Source organism: Balaenoptera physalus (genome assembly GCF_965194825.1).
Source record: "Balaenoptera physalus genome assembly, chromosome: 4".
NCBI lineage: Eukaryota > Metazoa > Chordata > Mammalia > Artiodactyla > Balaenopteridae > Balaenoptera > Balaenoptera physalus.
This window is the reverse complement of record NC_138891.1, coordinates 114,249,202-114,270,443: the sequence shown is the minus strand read 5'-3', so window position 1 is coordinate 114,270,443 and position 21,242 is coordinate 114,249,202. Positions and strand designations below refer to the sequence as shown.

At 36.9% G+C, this 21,242-nt stretch overlaps 1 protein-coding gene across 1 annotated transcript in view; it reads right to left on the bottom strand.

Annotated features, from left to right (window-relative positions):
* Positions 1-3,976: 3,976 nt before the first annotated feature.
* The window catches only part of ROBO1 (roundabout guidance receptor 1), a 913,964-nt gene continuing 896,698 nt past the window's right edge, over positions 3,977-21,242 (bottom strand). The window contains exons 28-30 of the mRNA XM_082460666.1: positions 13,953-14,261; positions 6,909-7,102; positions 3,977-5,661 (exon numbers count right to left, since the gene is read on the bottom strand). Coding sequence (XP_082316792.1) covers positions 5,647-5,661; positions 6,909-7,102; positions 13,953-14,261 — 518 coding nt within the window. The 3' untranslated portion in view covers positions 3,977-5,646. The remainder of the gene's footprint in view (positions 5,662-6,908; positions 7,103-13,952; positions 14,262-21,242) is intronic.

Here is a 21,242-nt window from a genome sequence, read left to right as displayed (position 1 = left end):
GTAAGACACAGATATATTACAATTAAACTTACATTTGATGTGTTAGGGTAAGTGGCTTTCAAACTTTTTTTTTTTTAACATAAAATTACCTGGGATTGTCTTCAAAATGTAAATTATTAGGTCTTGCATCCTGGGATTCCGATTCAGCAGAATCAGAACAGGAATCAGGAATTTACATTTACAACCAGAAGACATATCCATGAACATCACTTTGAGCAACACAGGCTTAGTGTCTCTGGAGAACAAGAATTTTTGAAAATATTTTTTAAATACCCATTTGTTATCTTTCCTCTCACTAATGTTCAAAATAGGGAATAAGGGAAAGAGAAAGAAAGAAAAAGAATATAACTTTTTCAAATATTTTAATAGCACTCAAAGGGCTAACTAATTAGTCTAGTTTGTTGTTACGAATAAGACATTTTCATAATAAAGGATTATCTAACTTTTGAAGCATAAAGCAACATTTGTTTCCTCATGCAACCTTTGAAGGGAACCACCAAAAGATGTTTAGGATTTGATTAAAAAGTCAATTTACTATTTCAAAATAATTTTATGCTTGTATTCTGAATATGAGCAAATCTTTTATTTTTAAGCCCAAGATCTCTAATTTCTTATATTCCATTTCCATATATTCTACATTTTTGTTAATTGTGGGTTAATTTCTTTAAACCACTAAATTCAGAATTTTACAGCTGACAGATAGGTGCTAAGCAAACAGTTCAATTTGGCAGTGTTGGCGTCTGTCTTTGTAGTGCTATTAGAATATTTTGTGTTTTGTCATTTTATAAAGACGAGGGAATAATAAAAAAGAAAACGCTGATGAAAATGATATGCTTGGGGTATTTGGTGTGTTACAGACAGAAATGTGGCCTTAACGAGAAGGCACTGGACTTTGCAGGTGGCGTGTGTTCACATATGGAAAAAACAAAACAAAAATTGAGCATCACTACCAAAACAGAAACTACACGTAGGGATCCAAAAATACAAGGTCCTTAAGGCTATTCGTTGGGAGTCTTGATACAGACGCCTTTGTGAAAAGAAAAAGGGCAATGTCCATATTTCTCTGGAGAAAACTTCCCTAAAACTTTTTGAGACTAAAATGATCTTTACACTCTCATGCTCAACATTCCATTTAGTATGTTGCCAAATCCTTATTTTTTCAACATTTAATTTCTCTCTGCTAAATTTTCTTGAAATAAGCTGAGAAAACTAGAATCTGAGAAAAGGTATTTCTATTTTTAAAGAGTAACCTCCTTGTTTAATGTTTTCTTTCATCTTTTGTAGCAAGATCATATTTTGAAATATTAACAGAAGCTGCACCTGTTATAAGCTATTTCCTGCTATCCCACCCCACCTGAGGCAGCTGAGAGGGCTTTCTATATATACTGCCCTGAGATGGTTACCAGAGAAATGCAAAGGAATGGTTACCACAGAAAAGCAATTCAACACTGTCTTTCGGGTTTCAAAATAGATTTTTGAAATCTGTAGCAGAGCGAAGGCTGATTGGCAAGAGATAAGGTCTTGCAAACCAAAGACCTGGCGTACAAGCAATATGCATGATAGTTTTTCTCCCTCTCTGCTTCCTTCCCTCTTTTCTTCCCTCTCCCTCTCTCCCTCCCTTCTTCTCTCTCAGTATCTCTGTCTCTCTCCCTCTCTCTTTCTCCCTCCCTTTCCATCTCACTGGGAAGAGAGAATTAAATAGGAGGTGAGGGAACTAAATATGGCGAGTGTGTCGCTGAGGTTTCTGATTCCTATGTCTTCTCACCTGGTCCAGTAGGGCTTGGGGAATCTGAAAGTAAAGCGACCTATGCGGCTCTTTCCAGTTGAACACCACAGAGGCAGCAGGTATTGCCCAATAAATATTGGGCACTTACTACATGCTTTACGTATATCAACTCATTTAATCCCAACAACCTTGTAAGGTAGGTATTATTAATTATATTTATATCACCGTTTTAAGATTAAGGCATAGATTCATTAAGTACCTTAAACGGTGGTTTACACAGCTAATAATTTGAGGGGCCGAAACTCAAGCACAGCTTGTCTGGATCTGGAACCAAGGCTTTTTGCTTCCTAAAGCAGAAGTAGCTGCCATTCCCTCTCCCAAAGCATGCAGCCCACAGGTGACAAGCAGTTTAGGAGACAGAGTGATATGGTGTGAGGCCCTGAGGAAGGGCCTCCACACCCCAGTCTCCAGAGCCCCAGACGGCATGGAAGAGCATACAAAACTCCCATTCTGGGTCCCCTACACCCAACCTACATCAAAACGCTTAGGAGAGGGTCAGCACATAATGAGGGTTGTTGAGCTTGGGGAGAGGAGGATGCAGAGTAAAGGTTCTGACAAACGGAGACCACTGGAAACCTGGAAAATAGCAAGAATGCCAAAGCCCCTACCAGCTGACCCCATACATTTTCTACACATGACGACAGCCTCTGAAATTCTGATCCCACCCTGTAGAGAGGGAAGAGAGGAGAAGGTCCAGACTCTATATCCAGAGTGACCGAGAAAGATATAATTGAGTTCCCCTGGCAGGCATTAAGACAGTATTTTCTGCCACTAGTTGGAAGAGCAGCCCAAAATAGACACTAAGTCTAGTCATTGAGACCTCAAGTCATATGCTTACGCCCCTGAATTACGAAATACATGCTGAAAATGCCATATCCTTGCCCTCAGGAATTCAAAAGCAAGGAAACAAGCTAAAACACCAAGAATTTATTCCACAATTAGGTATTTCACTGTGAATTTTACTCACCGGAAATGGAACCACCCCCATCCTTGAACCACACTTACTTTTTGACCTTTTTAGAAAAATTCGTTGCTGGTTAAGGGGAACAAACTATGTGTGAAAAGTGGAGCTAGCATGTGTGCAATGATTTCAGTCCATAAATACAACAATATCTTGTATTGTTTTGGAGGTTTACAGAGTCCATGTCATACACATGAATTCACTAAATCATGACAATAGCTCCATGAGGTAGGTATTATTGAATTTACAGGTGAAGTACCTGAGCCTTAGAGGTTAAGTGATACGTCCAAGGAAACACAGCCCATGACAAAACTGGGAGTCAAACTCAGGCCCTCTGATACACATAATTTGTATGTATATCATATACTACAAAAGAGAGACTAACTTAATTTTAGTCAACTCACCAAAAGAAAAAGAAAAATTAGGCCATAAACATATCTCTCCAAATTTTTTTCTTTGATATAGCTTGGAAACTGACTTCTTGACCTATGGACCTGTTCATCTCTAGGTAGATGCTGGTGGTTACTTCATTTTTGTAAAGTTAAATTTCAAATTACCATCCCCATGTTTTCAATTTTTTCCCATATTTTCAAAGTGTGATGAACACAAAATTTACCAATCTATAAGTCATAGGAAAAAAACTTTCACTAAATTCTATTGCTCTTGGAACTTCCAAGACACGATGCCCACTTCATTCATCCAAAGTTGAATAACTGAATATGCTAACTTTAATCTAATGAACAATAATATGTAACCTGGTATATGATAGGTATTGTATTCTTAAAATTTCACATTAATTTGTAACCAGAAAGCAGATAATTACTGATAAACCTTTTGGATTTACATAATTTTCTTGTTGACAAAACATAAGTAGTCCAAACTTTACAAATCAGATTTATCGTAGTTGAATCCTGACTATTTCAGAAATAGGTTAACTGAAATTCAGATTCATACACATAAACATTTTAGTACATTCTTAATATTGACAAGTTACTCTCTGATTAAACGACTAACTTTTAGTTTATGATTCATCTTATATCTTTAGTTTCAGAAAAGTAAAAGAGAATTTTTCCTTACAAGTAAAACCTGGCTGTTCATAAAAGAGAATTCTTACGCATTTGATAATACAGTGGTGACATGTTAAGACAGCACAACTCTGTGATTAAATGGAATACATTTGATAACACAATGCAAAAAAGAAAAAGAAATCAACACAAGAAAGAATGATGTATTTGAGAACATTTTTAATAAATAATGTGACAAAATTACTTTTCTGATTATTGGATTTTCAGTATGCAAAATTATGGCTAAAAATAAGAGGCTTCTTACATGAACATAATGAAAACATTAATCACATGGATTGTTCCCTTAGTACTGCACACCTTTTCTATGTAAATTTCAAATTATCTAAATGAACACATTTAGTTTTTGGTGAACACCAGCTTTTTTTTCTTTTTTGTGGTTCAGTTTTGTTTGGCTTTGTTTTCCAGTGGGGTCAGGCCTGATACCTATATTTGAATAAATGTACATTTTTTTTCTTCAATAGCACCGATTATAAAGTCAATGAAATTTATATAATGACAAAAAAAGGATCATAAAAATCTACAGTCAGAGGGCATCATTTGGCAATTCAAAGCAAGTAATGCCTCTATCTGAGCTTATAAGGAAATCTTGTAAGTTTCACCATTGGCCACAACAAACTTAAACCTTTTTTTCTTTAAGTCCAGGAAAAGTAAGAACCACTGCGTACATGGCCCACAATAAAGTATGCACGTTACTTCACCATCTGTCATCATTCAAATATTCCAAATACAAACATAGAGCATTAACAAAACAGGTTAAAAACGCTTCTCAACATTTTTTTTTCAATAAGACAAAAAAGGTTAATAGTTACAATGGTTTACAAATAAAGTTTAGTGATTGTGCTTTTAAAACCAAAAAAAAAAAAAAAAGATTAAAAACAGTGCATTACAAAAACAAAAATCAAACTTCCTTAAGTGGCACTTCTGAAAGTTGAACTGACACTACCAGAAGAAATTTAGGCCAGTTAAGATAGGGATGTCCTTATTCAATTGGTCATTAAAAACATCCATTTGTTTGTAATATGCATTTATAATTGCTTTTTGATTGAAAAATAGAACAAGGTTTTTGCTTGGCTGACTTATGACAATGACTAGACAACCAGAGATCCAACTGGCTTACCCCTACTTATCCAAAAGTACATTTCCAATAAGAATATACTTCAATGATTGAAATGAAGACAAAATAAAGTACCACCAGGGGTTGCAACGAGTATATATTTACAATGTTTCTACCCCATTCAAATTGTTTGTGGTTGTTCTGCATTTGCTATGTATCTTTTTTTTCTCCCAGCAGAGGGTGGTATGAAAGACTGATTTTAAAATCATGTTAAAATGAAGTTATGTTTTAGTTTGCATTAGCAGTTGGTTATAGAAAGATTATATCTTGAGAGCCCTTGACATGACGTTGATTAGTCAACTTTGAATCTTTGATCAATATTTTGCTGTAAATTGGCTTGGTATATAAGCAGTGCAATGCCACATCTCAGGGGCAAATGCAAAAGAACTGTTTTGTTCTCTCCTGCTGGCTGATGACTCAAGCAAGAAGTCAAATACTTCTCTTGCTGGAAGCAAGGTGTAATGATTTGTTCCAACAGCGAGGGGAATAGGGAGGTTCTTCGTAAGGATAGGGATCAAACAACAACAATAAAACCCCAATAAAATTTTTAAAAAAATGGTATTCCAATAAGAGGAATAAAAACGACAATTTGTACACTCTGATTGCACTGAACATTTTATCTGGCGTCATATGTCATCAGACATGAGGCATCTTGAGTGATAACTTTCACATTAGATCTCACAAGCCTCTCTGGTTGTCTTCAGCTTTCAGTTTCCTGTAAGAGATCAGTTCTTGTTAAATTTTAAAATAAATCTTAGAGTATTGTCCTATTTCACATTTATTTATATGCTTTTATTCTTATAGTTTGTGTTTCTTCATTCATTCCCTAGCTACACTAGAAATGCTCATGGCAACATATTAATTTGTCAATTTTAGCTGGTTTTGATAGCAAATCTAATAGTTCTCTAACAAGTACTAAACTGTGTTCCACAGAGTGTCTGGGTGTTGGCAGGTGTGGCACAGGGTGAGAGGAGAAGGAAGAGGACAAGTTCTTTACTCCCCCAGCCTCAACTCAACATTATAGCTCAATTTTTATTAGTTTTAAGTAGTAGGTTGTCTATGATGACTATTTTCCCCAAAAGGGCTCTTCTAAAGAAAAACAACGAAAAACCTAAAAAATAACTTTTCTAACAGCATTTGCAAAAGGAAAGCCTTCTTATTCCAAACCTCAAAATCAAAATATTGATACATTGGGCATTATAGAAAATTCAATTTGACATAATTAATTATAATTTTTCATCTTCTATTATAAAAAGTTTTAGTTTAACACTCAACTTAAACAATCTGCTTGAGATTAAATATATTTGTAAGAAGATAAATTTGTTCCCAACTTGTTTTTTTATTAAATGATGAAAACACAATCTTAAAAACAGGAGATGATTTTATAATATGATGTGATTTACTGCCAACTCTATCTTAAAACACTACCCATAGATTCCAACAAAGGAGTGTATCTTTGACTCAAGAAGATTGGGAAGGTCAGTGTCAAGTATCAGGTTCCCATTTTCAAAAGACTGAAGATGAAAGATAGTTGGCCAGATCATCCTGGTTAACCCCAGTGATCACTAGGGTGGCAGATAACACAGGCAAAACACCCTCACTCACACCTGATAACTCTGTCACCTTACTGGGTTGTTATTATCTACTATAATATTATGAATCATAATTATCTAGATCAACAGTTCTTATATCCTAACAACATTTTTGCCATATATATTTCCTATGTGAATAGCTACAGATAAATATGAACCCTAAGACCTAAAAAGAAGCTGTTATTACCATTTAAAACTTTGGAACACATTTCAAAAAAATCATTAAATTCTCAGAATTTCAGTTACTGGCATCACTGACAGGGTTTGTGATGAAATAGTAACATTTCTGTAGACTGATGGATGTTTTTAACTTTGAGACTGATATAAAAACTAGTCTAATGTTGGGAAACTTGAAAAAAATTATAGATACCTCTAATTCTTCATTATTATCTTCTCTTTCATATCCTCCAAGAACTTGCATTTCTGCAATATTTCTTCGACCTACATTTGCTTGTTCTCTTTGTCTGCTTCCTGATCCTCTTGATGACATTGAGCTTGAAGAACTAGGATCTCTGGGATTATTTGATGTCGGAAAAGTAGGTCTACAGTAAGGTAGAATATCCTCTGTGTAATGAAATATAATAAGTGCATATGAACACCACTGTACATTTCATTGTATAATGTATCACTTGTGTCTATAATTCTGAATGGGGAAACATCAGTGTTTCTGAGGAATAAATGAAGACATTTTATAACAGTAATGAACAAGGCAGCAATGTCTTTTGAAAATGAAAATAACAACCTTGCTGTTTTCCTAGTAGTGGTTGGCATTTTGGTTGATTCTACTCATAAGCTCTTGTCCACCTCAAATTCACTTGAGATCAACATCCTTAAAAGAGGGAAACCAAACCTGGAGTCAGACATGGCTTCCAGTTCTATCCTTCACTATGTGATCTCCCATTATTTTAGGCTTTAGTCTCAACTTTTCTAAAAAAGTGATAATAGTATCTACACTCAGAGGAGCTGCTAGTGTTGATGTGAAAACAAGTGAGACATATGTCCCTATGTAAATTATGAAGGAATTATAAGGCATTGATAGAAAAAAAGCCCAGTCTTCTCGAATCACCAAAACAGAGCCAAGCCCGGATTCACTTCCTAGATGCCAACCACCATTTCAACATCATATTTAAAATTGTGAAACCTTGACTCTCAAAAGCCTGACATCATTGCTAGCTTCAAAAAACAAGCCTGGGGCTTCCCTGGTGGCGCAGTGGTTGAGAGTCTGCCTGCTAATGCAGGGGACACGGGTTCGAGCCCTGGTCTGGGAGGATCCCACATGCCGCAGAGCAACTAGGCCCGTGAGCCACAGCTACTGAGCCAGCACGTCTGGAGCCTGTGCTCCGCAACAAGAGAGGCCGCAATAGTGAGAGGCCTGTGCACCGCGATGAAGAGTGATCCCGCTTGCCACAACTAGAGAAAGCCCTCACACAGAAACGAAGACCCAACACAGCCAAAAATAAATTAATTAATTAATAAGAACAAAACAAAACAAAAAAACAAGCCACTCCAGGGGACTTCCCTGGTAGTGCAGTGGTTAAGAATCCGCCTGCCAATGCAGGGGACACGGGTTCAATCCCTCGTTCAGGAAGATCCCACATGCGGCAGAGCAACTAAGCCTGTGCGCCACAACTACTGAGCCTGTGCTCTAGAGCCCGTGAACCACAACTACTGAGCCCGAGTGCCACAACTACTGAAGCCCACACGCCTACAGTCTGTGCTCCGCAACAAGAGAGGCCACTGCAATGAGAAGCTCGTGCACCGCAACGAAGACTAGCCCCTGCTCGCTGCAACTAGAGGGAAAGCCTGCATGCAGCAACGAAGACCCAACGCAGCCAATAGATAAATAAATAAATAAATAAATAGATAGATAAAAACAAGCCACTCCAGTTAAGTGCTGTCTCCGGAATTTCTGTCTCCATACTGCTTTAAATTTGGTGCTGCATCTATTGATGCATCTTCTGACTGCTCGCTTCTCTCCAAAGCCTATCCATTCTACCCTTTGGACACCAAACACATAAAAACAAAGCAAAACAAAACCTCTTCCTCATGCCCTTTTGTTTTCCTCCGCTAAAAGCTTCCTCTGTGGCCCACATTGCCTGAATGAAATCTGATTTCCCCTGAGGTTTCCACTGAAGTTCCCTGCAGTGGAAGGAGGAAGGTTTGCCTTTAGCTCACTAACACCAGCTCTAAATCACGGCTCCTCCACAAAAATATCCTCCTGTTGTGAGGGCCAAGCAGTCGAGTTATGTAGCCTGTGTAGTCCACCTTGATGATACCTTCCTCCTGTTCTATTCATCACAAATTTAATTCCTGACGCAGACTTCTGACTCTCTGCGTTTCACAGTCCATGTGGACCACTACACCTGCACCCTAGCTTCACGGCACTTGGTCCTCTGAGACCTTCATCTTCAGTCCCTGTTTCATCCACCTTTTTCTACTGAATTTAGTTTTTGACAAACTACTTTATGACAAAATATCTCGTTTGCTAAAAACTTTCTCCTAAGTCTGTGCTCTACATAAATCAATACTTTATCTACTGATTGCTTAGCAAAGCTTCTTGAAAAGCAATCTGAACTCAATATTGGTCGTCACAACTTCCATTCACTTTGTATCCCACCGAAATCTACTTATGCCCACATTACTACAAGGAACCTGAGAAAATTCACTGTTGACTTTGATAATGCTAATCACGTTTCAGCACTTACGTCTCTGGACTTCTCACTGCCCTTCATCTGAAAACCACTATCAATTTAAACATGACTACTCTCTTAGCTCCTATCCCTCCTTCCTTCCTGGCCAGTCTTCTGTGGGTTCTTCTTATGCAGATGCCCTTGTGTTGATGCCCTTCCTGCAGGTTTCTACTTTTGGTCCAGCATGTGCACGTGCACACGCATGTGTGTGTACAGAAAATCTATTTCTCCACTCACCCTAGGTGATTTCATCCATTCTCTCATATTGTAAACTTTTCTAGAATATAGCTGCCATGAGGGCAGATATTTTTCTCTGCTTTGTGTACTGATACACTCTCAGTTTGACATATAATAGGTCTTCAATAAGTATGCTGATTGAATGAACGAGTGGCTTAACTATTTCATCATGATGAGTTATTAATTTATATTTCCTGAGCTCTGCCTGGTTGAACACTTCCTTCTTGAGGGTCCCTCAAACTCCACATGTTGAACACTGACTTCACCATGTCCACTTCTCTGAGATTTCTTCCCGCTCTGTATTCCCTAATATAGCTAATGATGACATCACTCATCATTAAGATACCTAAGACAGAAAACTGGAATTATTTCAGGATCTTCCCTCCCTTCCAACAAACCTCCCCATAACCCTTAAAATGTATCGTTTCCACACATTCAACTATATAACGTGTAAGGATGATTTTAACTCTAAAAAGTTTCTTGAATTTTCCCACTCACACATCCCTGCTCCCACAGCTTGGTTTATATTCTCTACATCTCTTCTGGGGGTTGAAAATACCTTCTAACAGGTCTCTGCTTCTTGAGTTACTTCCCTCTAAACTGGCTTAACTCAGCCACCTTCCTTTTATAGTAACTACAGTCTCTCTCTGATTTAAGCTTACGTTTACTGCAAGAGCTTCATTTTTACCACTTTACCACGTTTAATGTCTAGTAATACTGAATTTCTTATAGCCTCCTCAATGTACCTCAACTTTTCATGCTGACTTTCTCTGCCAGAACAATCTATCCATTCTTCTTACTTAAGCTAAATTCCACCCATCCTGAACACTCAGCTTATGGGTCATTTCCACCAGGAAAGATCAAGAAGTCTTTCTTTATATTCCATCTCCCACAAGACTGGGCTAATTTTCTCTTCTCTGGACTCTCAAGTATCATAGCACCATAAACATTAACTGGGCATATACCCTGAGAAACCCATAATTCAAAAAGAGTCATGTACCACAATGTTCATTGCTGCTCTATTTACAATAGCCAGGACATGGAAGCACCTAAGTGTCCATCGACAGATGAATGGATAAAGAAGATGTGGCACATATATACAATGGAATATTACTCAGCCATAAAAAGAAACAAAATTGAGTTATTTGTAGTGAGGTGGATGGACCTAGAGTCTGTCATACAGAGTGAAGTAAGTCAGAAAGAGAAAAACAAACACTGTATGCTAACACATATATATGGAATCTAAAAAAAAAAAAAATGGTTTTGAAGAACCTAGGGGCAGGACAGGAATAAAGATGCAGATGCAGAGAATGGACTTGAGGATAAGGGGAGGGGGAAGGGTAAGCTGGGATGAAGTGAGAGAGTGGCATGGACTTATATATACTACCAAATGTAAAATAGATAGCTAGTGGGAAGCAGTCGCATAGCACAGGGAGATCAGCTCGGTGCTTTGCGACCACCTAGAGGGGTGGGATAGGGAGGGTGGGAGGGAGACGCAAGAGGGAGGAGATATGGGGATATATGTATATGTATAGCTGATTCACTTTGTTATACAGCAGAAACTAACACAACATTGTAAAGCAATTATGCTCCAATAAATATGTTTAAAAAAATATGAGTATACCTATGAATCTATAGATTACCTGTCTCCCTCTCTGACTATAAGCTCCTTGAGGTCAAGGTTCATGTTTCCACATAAATCTCAGAACTAGTACAATGCTTAATAACACAGTAGATGTTTGATATATGTAGAAATAAATTGAACTAACTGAGGTAAATGTCTGCAAAAAGATCAGACCTTGAAGTCTAGAAGACCACTCTCCTTAATTAAAAATAACCATTTGTTACACATGTAAATCAGGGAGCCTCTTTTATTATAAATAGTGTAACTTGAATTATGAAGGTTAAAATTATAGCAATGCACAGAAATGATAATTAAAAGACACATAATTTCATCTCTTTGTTCTAATTCTGCATACACCAAGATCTTTCTGAGTTGTAAAATTTTCTCCTGAAGAATTGAACTTACTTTGGAGGAAGGTTGCCTGTGAGCAGCAAATTGGTCTGCACTTTCAGGCCAGACATAAATTTCATAATTTATGAATCACTACTTGGAGTATAATCACACAAAGTTAAAAGTTCAGATCACCTTTGGCTTAACTGATAAAAGTAAGCAAAGTTTTTCAAACTTCAGATTGTGGTGATGTCACCACGTACTCTGCGGTCACATAGGAATGCACAGCGTTTCCGTCACTTCACTGCGGAGTCCATGCCTGGATGAGGGATTCAGGCTTCTGTCACAGAACAAAGTGAAACTGTCTTCCATATTGAAAGGAAGTTGCTAATGACCAGATGCCCGTAGTAAATAGAACAACAGATTGATGTCTAATCTTACCAAAATACAGCTTTGAAAATACAGTTGTAGTTAAAGTGCACTTACAGCCTTCTAAGATTCATTTCCCCATCATTCTTTCCTGATTCCTTCATCAATCACCTTCCTTTTCTTGAATCTCTTCTGCCTAAATAGTTTCTTCTCCTTATTCTATAATAATGTTCAAATACCCTATCCTAAAACATTTTCACAGATTCTGCCTTCCTGTCAAACCCTACCTCGACCTCTCTTCTCCTTCCCAACCTTCTACAAAGAGGCCATACTCTTCACCCCCCTTCCACAACTTCCATTCACTTTCCAGCCCCCTACAGGCAGGATTCTATTCTGACTACTCCACTAAAAACAGTTCTTTTAAATACCACCCACAAAAAACATTTTGTAAAATCTATGTGTCCTCCACCCATTCTCTCACCCCTCATCCCCATTCACACCCACCTTTCACTTCTGTGGCGTTTTATATTCCTTCCTATCTTAAAATTTCTATCTCCATTCTTCCTAGGATACTATTCTTTCTAGCTTGGATAGCTTGATTATTTTATATCACTGGGTGGATTCACCTCAGTTTCTATATAGAATGTCCCTCTGCCAAACATGTATGTATGTATGTATTTTTATTGAAGTGTAGTTGATTTATAACATTATATTAGTTTCAGGTGTACAACGGAGTGATTCAATATTTTTATAGATTAGGCTCTATTTAAAGTAATGGCTATATTCTCTGTGCTGTACAATATATTCTTGTAGCTTATTTATTTTATACATAGTAGACTGTACCTCTTAATTCCCCATCCCTATCCCGCCCCTCCCCCTTTCCCTCTCCCCATGGGTAACCTTTAAATACAATCATCTCTGACTGTGGTGTGTTGGAGAGAGCTCACATGTTCTCATAGGAGCTTACTGTACACGTCTCCTCCCAACTCGACATACACTGATTTCATATTAGTAGCTTGAAACTAGCCATTTTGGGAGTAAGTACACAACAGAAGTAAGCAAATGGCTAGAAACTGGAGGTTTGTTTTGTTTTCTTTCCAGAGAACTGATTGTTAAACATTACCTACTGTATCACTGCGGATAATTTAGCTTTTGTAATTCAAACAATTTTCACCTCTGTGTTGCTGGTTCTAAAATCCACTCTCTACCTGCAACCTTTCTCCTGATCTTTAAACTTAGTTCTCTAAGTTCTTATTGATTTTCTTCATATCTGTGTTCTTGTCAGTACCTTAATCCATTCATAACTGAAGTTATTTTCCACAAGACTTTTATCCTTTTCCCCATTCTTCTTTACATTGGTTAATACAATTATGTTCCACTAGTCATAGAGAGCCATCTAGTTAACATTTGAGTAACTTTTCTTTTACTCCATTAGTTCATTTTACTTTTTTACATTCAATTAGTCACCAAGTCCTATAAGGTCTATCTCTGAAATGCCTATGTAGCTTGTTTCTCCTTTTAATTTGCATAACTGTTCTAATTCGATGCTTTCATATTTTATACCTAGATTATTTTGCAACGTTCTGATACTTTCAGCTACCCAGTTCCCGACTCTTCCTTCACTGTAGAGTGCTGTCAGTTATTTTTTTAAAACACAAATCTGATTATGTAATTTCTCGATCAGATTTTTGGCTGGCTCATCACTGCCCATATCATAAATCCCAGACTCTTCAGAATAGTATTCCCTGCCTTCCCAGTCAGGCTAAATCACCTTTCTAGTTTTATCTTTTACCATTTGTCCCTGGCCCCAAGTATCTAATTCTCCAGCCAAACTGTAAATAAGTATTCACCAAACATTCATTTTCCCACTTTCATATTTTTTCACCACTTATTTCCTTTGCCAGATATCCCCTTCTCCCTGTCTAACTTGTGGAAATCATGCTTTCCTTTAAAATTCAACTCAATTGGCACCTCTCCAAGGAAGACTTGCATATGTCATGTATTAGAATTAACTGTATTCAAATTATCTGGGAGCATGCCTGTCTCCTCCAACACAGAGCAAATTTCTAAATCTCACCCTTTGCACAGGATCCTAAAGAACCTAGCAGAGTACCATGCAAACATGTTCAATCTATATTTATTGGCTGCTTGACTAAATCAGTACCTTGGATGAGATGAGTCTTTGCTGGTGGAAGGTCTCGTTTTGCTGCCTTGTTTCCTCGTCCTTTCCCATCATTTTGCTGTTCCTGTGCTTCTCTGGGGTCACCTGGGTTTGGTCGCATTTCAGCAACTTGTCTTCCATCCAATACTTCTCTCCCCTTGTAACTGCCTCCTTTTCTCTCTGATGATCTGTCTGTTCTTGCTTCTATGGAAGGGAGTTTTGGCACCATTACAGGTCGTACCTCCAGCTGTGCCTTGGATTGGGCAGTGGGTGACTTTATAGCAGGAGGTGGCACAGGGGGAGGTGGAAGATCTAAAAAGAAATATTTAAAATACTGTAAAAGTTTGCCATTTATAAAATTGTCAACATTAGCATTGCCATTAGAGTCACATTCAACTGTGAGATAATATGAACTGGAACAACTTAATGAACTGGAACAACTGAAGGCAACCAAGGAATAAGATTGACCAACAATTTTAATGTACTCTCATTTTTATCTAGCACAGGAATATTGAATCATAGAGCTGGGACTATGATTATCTGGTCTTGGGTTGGCTAACATGGGTATATATGCCATAACTTTCTCTACTGCGACCACAGCAGATTTTCCTAATTGATTTCAGCGTAATGTTGCTGATCCCAGATGGATACCCTTACGCTTGAGGCAATCACTTCAAATTGACTGAGGCTGGCACTTGAGTTGAGACCTATTTGCCATCCCTAATCCACCCTGAATCCTTTCTCATTTTGCAGATAGGGAAACTCAAACACATAGATCTTAAGTTATTTTCCAATCTTAAAAGGAAATATGATCAGAACCAGGACTAATACCCTCAAATTCTTAACTTTTGGTTCAGTGTTGTTTATACTACTATTTCATTCTATCACATGTTCACAATCTACCATTCATTGATGGGATCTCTCCACTTTGTATATGCAGCCACAGATTTTAAACTAGATGATCACTAGTATAAATATAAATTAATTTAATCTATATCTATAATTATATATTAATATATTACATATAATTGGATATTATATATAATTCAATTTCTATTATAGACATACTTAAAGATAAAAGTAGGCATAAAATTTGATATCTAGAAAATTCATTTCTTTTAAGTGGTGTTATTTTTTTAAAATGACTCCTATGTATATACTCCAGGGAAAAGAAATAAATAACCTAGTAATAGCTGGAAAGTTAGTAGAAGAATATGAATAGATTCTAGTTGTAGGCTGTTCTGGCTGTAGTCTGGAGGATGGATTAAAAGGAAAGTCTTGAATCCAGGAGGCCAAGTAGTCAGTTTAATAACTCAGTAAGTAATGATAAGAGATAGAATTGTATTGGTGACTGTTCAGATGGAGAGTAGATATGTTTGAGAAAGTAAAAGGAAGAAAAATCAGTATTATTTAATGATCAAAGGAATACAGTAGGGGAAGACTATCCATTAGATAACTTTTAGGATTTTTGCCATAGTTGACCAGATGAATGAGAGAAACATCTCTGAAGATGAGGAATATAGGGATGAGGAAGAGATGGTTTGCAAAGGAAGAGCGTGAGTTCCATTCTAGAAAAGTAGATAGGAGGAGCTTTTGAAGTATCCAGATAGAGATGTCCAGCAGGTTGTTGTACATAAAATCTGAATTTCAAGGGAGGTCAAAACCAGAGATATAGAGATTTGGGAATTATCAGTGTAGTTTTTTTAGTCATGACTTTAGAAATGGTAATGTTTCCATATTTGTAGAGAAATGTCTATGTGATAGAATAAGTCAACTAAAACATGTACAGAACATGTATTAAATGCTTAGTTATTACAAACTTAACATTAAGATTTTCCACAAAATATATACACTCACATGGTAAAAATTCAAAAGTACATAAAGACTAGGAAATACAATCCTTTATACCTCCCCACCTTCATTTCAAATCCTCAGTATTGGTGCAGAGGTAATCAGTTTGAATAGGTTTCTATAGATCATTCCAGAAATTATTTATGCGTCTAAAGCAGGGCTGCCAAGTTGCAGAACTCCAGGGAACACCATTCACATTAGGAACTATGTAAAATGGCCGCATCTGGGATTGTGTAGAGTGGCTGTCTGCCCATCAGAATGTGACAGTCTTTCTTTCTTAGTAACATAAAAGGGATTGCACTTTTTTTCACCTGTGTAGTTGTATACATTTTCATATGTGTACATATAGTTACCTCTTTTTATGAAAAGTTTGTATAATGTTCTGTTTTATGAATAGATCATTATTCATATCAATCCCTACAGAGGAATATTTAGGTTATTTCCAGATATTTTACTATTATTAGCAATGGTCCACTGACTATCATTTACATATACCAGCATAATAAACTCTTGAATATTAAAATTGTGCCTTGAAAATTCTTAATATAATAGCAAATTAAGGGTTCTAGGAAGCATCAGTTTTAATCTAGTATTTCTCATTCTTGTATTTTTTTAAAAAATAATTAATCCTTTTGTTCCTTAAGTAGTTATGAATTTTTTAAAAACTAATTTTCTTTTGACCTTATGTGCTATATAACTAAGGCATTAGAATCTGTTGTATTGGTTTTTGAAAGTAGAAAGCTTGAGGTACCATCTTACTACCAGCTGTTTTACTTAGGACTCCATTATTAAAAGTGGTCAGACTGTAACTTGCATTTTGTTGTTGTTGTTAGTTCTCACAGCTCACCACGTTCTCCTTTTCATGTAAACAGCCTCAATCCTTTTTATCTAAAAGGGTGGCCAAAGTACAGCCCATAGCATTAATCTTCCCAAGAATCTGGGAAAATCAAAAGATTTTTTTGTCCTACAACATAAATTGCCATCGTCACTAGTGTTGATTTTCCTCCTTTACTACTTTAACAAATTCTTTTAAAACAACACTTTTAAAAAAGTACTATCATGATATTCTCCCTCATCTGCTGCTTGTTTATTAAAAATAACCAAAGAGTTAGAAGACAGATTGTAGTGAGTGGCTCAAAGCCAAGAGACCCAAGGCTGAGCTGTTCTAAGTTCAGACTAAGCCTGGGACTGACAATGGGAGGAGGAGAAAAGCCTAATTCAGAACATACCTGGAAGCAGAGCGAATGAGTGACTGCAGGCTCATTTCTGCACTGTTACAAACTCAAACTGATTGCAAACACAGCTTATCAGGAAGCTGATGACTGCCACTATCATCAAATCATAAAATGTTTGGGCTTATTGGATCGCAAAGCTGATGATTACCACTATCATAAGATCCTACAAAGCCTTGGGAATCTATAACTCTCAAGACAAAATCTATTACTGGATGCTCTATATAGGTATATAGATATACCTGTATCTATAATACAGGTAGAAAAAGAGAAGAGAATCCAATGATAATTTTAAGAGTTCTAACTTCCTGCATATAATTGCCACTGTAGATAAGTGACAGAGGGGAATGCTGGTGGGCGTAATTTCTTAATATAAACAGATTACCAAATAAATTCTTTTTTAGGTATTGTAAAATCCCTGAGTCAAATCAGGGATTATCATAGTATAAACAATTCTATATTTCATTAAGTGATAAATAGTACTTTCATCCATTTCATACCCCTAATAGCTAAAATTGGGTTTAACAAATGGGATTATGGAACTCATATATATGTATAGACTCTTTCTTTATACAATCATATAAACACCATTCTTTATACAAGACTGTCTAAATACCAATATAATGCATGTAAAGTAATACATAAGAACATACACATGGAGACAATTCTGCCGGCATTAACTCACTATGGAGATCCAGCACTCTATTTACTCAACTACTTAAATTCCCAGACCTTGTAATTAATGATATATCAAGTCAAAACAGCATCATTCCAAAGAGGGTGGTGAATTTATAATTTATGAAAAGTAGAGCTGGAGAAATAATGTAGATTTGGTTTTTAAATCAAGTATGTAAATGCTTCAGAAGGGGTTGAAAAGTGGTGGAAAGAATCAATTAGAAGGTCCTAGAAATGCACTTATGCTTGGCTTTAACTCGATAAAAGTCTGACTGATAAATATTCATATATTTTAATCCTACCCTTCATCTGGGTTAAACTTGGGAGCGGCAAATATGAAATAAATAAAGAGTTGGATCCTGCCTGTCAGTGTGTCAATAGCATGCAGCCTTCTGCTTTGCAATGAGTACTCCCTGGGTGTTTATGAGACCCAGTATTTACCTGCAAACAAGGTATGGCCACAGTGCCATGGATTAGGGGCTTGTGGGCTGTTATGGGCTGAATTGTGTCCCCTCCGAAATTCATATGTTGAAGTCCTCATCCCCAGTGCCTCAGAATGTGACTTGTATTTGATGACAGGGTCTTTAAAGAGGTAATTAAATTAAAATGAGGTCCTTAGGGTAGGCCCTAATCTAACCTGACTGGTGCCCTTATAAGAAGAGGGCACATACATTCACTGAGGGAAGACCAAGTGAAGACACAGGGAGAAGGCGGTCATCTACAAGCCAAGAAGAGAGGCTTCAGAAGAAACCAACCCTGCCTACACCGTGATCTTGGACTTTTAGCCTCCAGAACTGTGAGGAAATAAATTTCTGTTGTTTAAGTTGCCTAGTTTCTGGTACTTTGTCAGGACAGCCCTAGAAAACTAATCAGAGCTGACTGGCAAGGATCATTACAAATTACTCTTTATCAGTTCAGACACAGCCACTCTTTATCTCTCCTTATAGAGTTTACAAAAATTTTGCAAAGGAAACTGATAATTTGAACAAAATTTACAAAGATGCTGCACACTCAAGACTGACATACTATATACTGAAAATAGCTTGCATAAGAAGTCTATTGACAATAATCAAACTCATCCATCATAGTTGATGTATTTTAATCATAAAAAGCAAAAATGAAAAAACCCTCCAGGTCTTACTAATATATTTAATTCTCATTTTCACAATTGGCAGCTCTTTACATTCTTTCTTTCCCTTTCCTCTCTCTCTTTCTTTTAATAACTGTACAAATTGTATCTGCAATTGAGTTTCTTCATGAATGGACTGTAAATATTTTTTTCAAAAAATGAGAAAATGATTTCTGATAAAATGATGTTTGTTTCCATGCTAGAATCACTACTATCAAGAGTATGTGCATTTCTTTTATTTGGTGCATTAAGAAGTATCTGCACTTAAATGATTTTGGTTCATCAATATGCATTATGGAAATGTATAAAATAACACAGAGCTTTGTTATTTTTTTCGTTACCGAATCAGGAAGCATCCAGAATTAAATTCAAGACTTGTTAGTACAGTAAACATAACTAAAAGACAGTTGGTTATCAAAATGCTAAAAGGAAGGTAAAGCTAGTATTTAAATAACAGCTTTAGTTGTATCTCAATTTTGTCTATTTTTGTGACTTAGAGAAAATAATTACTGGCTTCTACATTGTGGTATATATTATGACTACTCTGCATAATCACTTGTGAAATGAACATTTAGAAATTTAAATACTATTTTTTATTAACTTTTTCGCTTTCAAATATTTTAACATATTTCTTTGGTATTTCTGAAATTAACTTAAAAAATAACTTGGTTGCTTCATCATTCAATTTAATAGCTGTTATTCAGGGATTAGTTAGAAGTTATATTTAATTATTAAACACACTGAAATAAGTACTACAGAACGTGGGGCAATAAATATAGATCACAATTTTCAAGCACAGTGTAATTTGTAACTGCAACACTATGCCCTTTAAATGGCATGTTTACATTATTTAAAGCATTTTTTTATTATTGGAGTATAATTGCTTCACAATACCGTGTTAGTTTGAAAGCATTTTTAAAAGCATCACTCAATGCCAGAAGCCCCTCGAAACAAGTATAAATAAGAGGTAGAAAGAGCTACACAAACCTTTAGGCCAGATTTTTTCCCTGATGTATTCAACCTAGATGTATTTACATCAAGGTTTGATGTTTGACCAGTTTTCTGTTAGGAGCACTCTCTTCTAGATAATAAAAACTGATAGAAGGGGCTTCCCTGGTGGCGCAGTGGTTGAGAATCTGCCTGCCATGCAGGGGACGTGGGTTCGAACCCTGGTCTGGGAAGATCCCACATGCCGCGGAGCAACTAGGCCTGTGAGCCACAATTACTGAGCCTGCGCGTCTGGAGCCTGTGCTCCGCAACAAGAGAGGCTGCGATAATGAGAGGCCCGCGCACGGCGATGAAGAGTGGCCCCCGCTCGCCGCAACTGGAGAAAGCCCTCGCACAGAAACGAAGACCCAACACAGCCAAAAATAAAAATAAATAAATAAATAAATAAATAAAAATTTTAAAAAAAAACTGATAGAAGAGCTATAAAACTTGTAAAATGCCATTATAGGGATCCCATAAATGTAAAACTGCCAATAGAGTTTGGGGATTTATACCTAGTGTTTGTCCCTTCACAGAGGGAAACATGCACAAAGTCACTATAATAACCCTTCAAAACCAGATACTATTCCGACAGCTCAGTTTCGCTGACAGAAGAGTCCTGGGCAGGATCCAGGAGGCCCAGGTGCGTTGTGTCATGCCAGTATTTAATGTAGTCTAATATCAGATAGATGCTAGTGAGAGAAAATACTCCGAATAAAGTACAGATAATAGCATGGACAGCCACTCATTGCAAAATTACTTGTGCTCATCATGCTGTGAGCTTTGTATTAAATTTTTTCTATCAAGTGGCAGGAATCAGAGAAGTGCCTCAGAAAACCTTCCTTGTAACCTTGGATAAGGATCTATAACATTAGTCTTTCATATGGTAATGGAAAATGATGCCCTTTGTGAAACACTGCTGACTGGTAATGAAGGTTCTATCAGGTTGTGGTTGAGAGGACCAGGAGGTGGGGAACAGCGCCTGTGACAATCTTCTCCCCCCAACCCTTTAGCAGATTCAGCAAACTTGACAAGATAGGTGAGTCTGAGAGAATTTATCTTACGTGAATTTCCAACCAAGCCCTTGGGGTTGTTTTATAAAACGAGAAGGTGGCAGTTTAATAAATGTCGGGCCACCTGAGGCACTTTCATTAAAGGCTTTCTCTAGACAACATCACAATGTTTGCGGTATTCTCCTGTGCTCCCTGGAGAATACAAGCCTTACTTCTTCAGCGAGAGTGGATACTGTATGTGAAGGCATGAAGGAAGATGATTCGATTTGCCTTTTGGGGCACAAACTAACTGTTCATAACACCATTATAGTTAGAATTTATGTTCAGATGAGCTTATTGTCTTCTATTTGAATGCAAAATTCCCCGGGAAAAAAAGTGAGGACATTTCAGAAGAGTTATCAGTGAA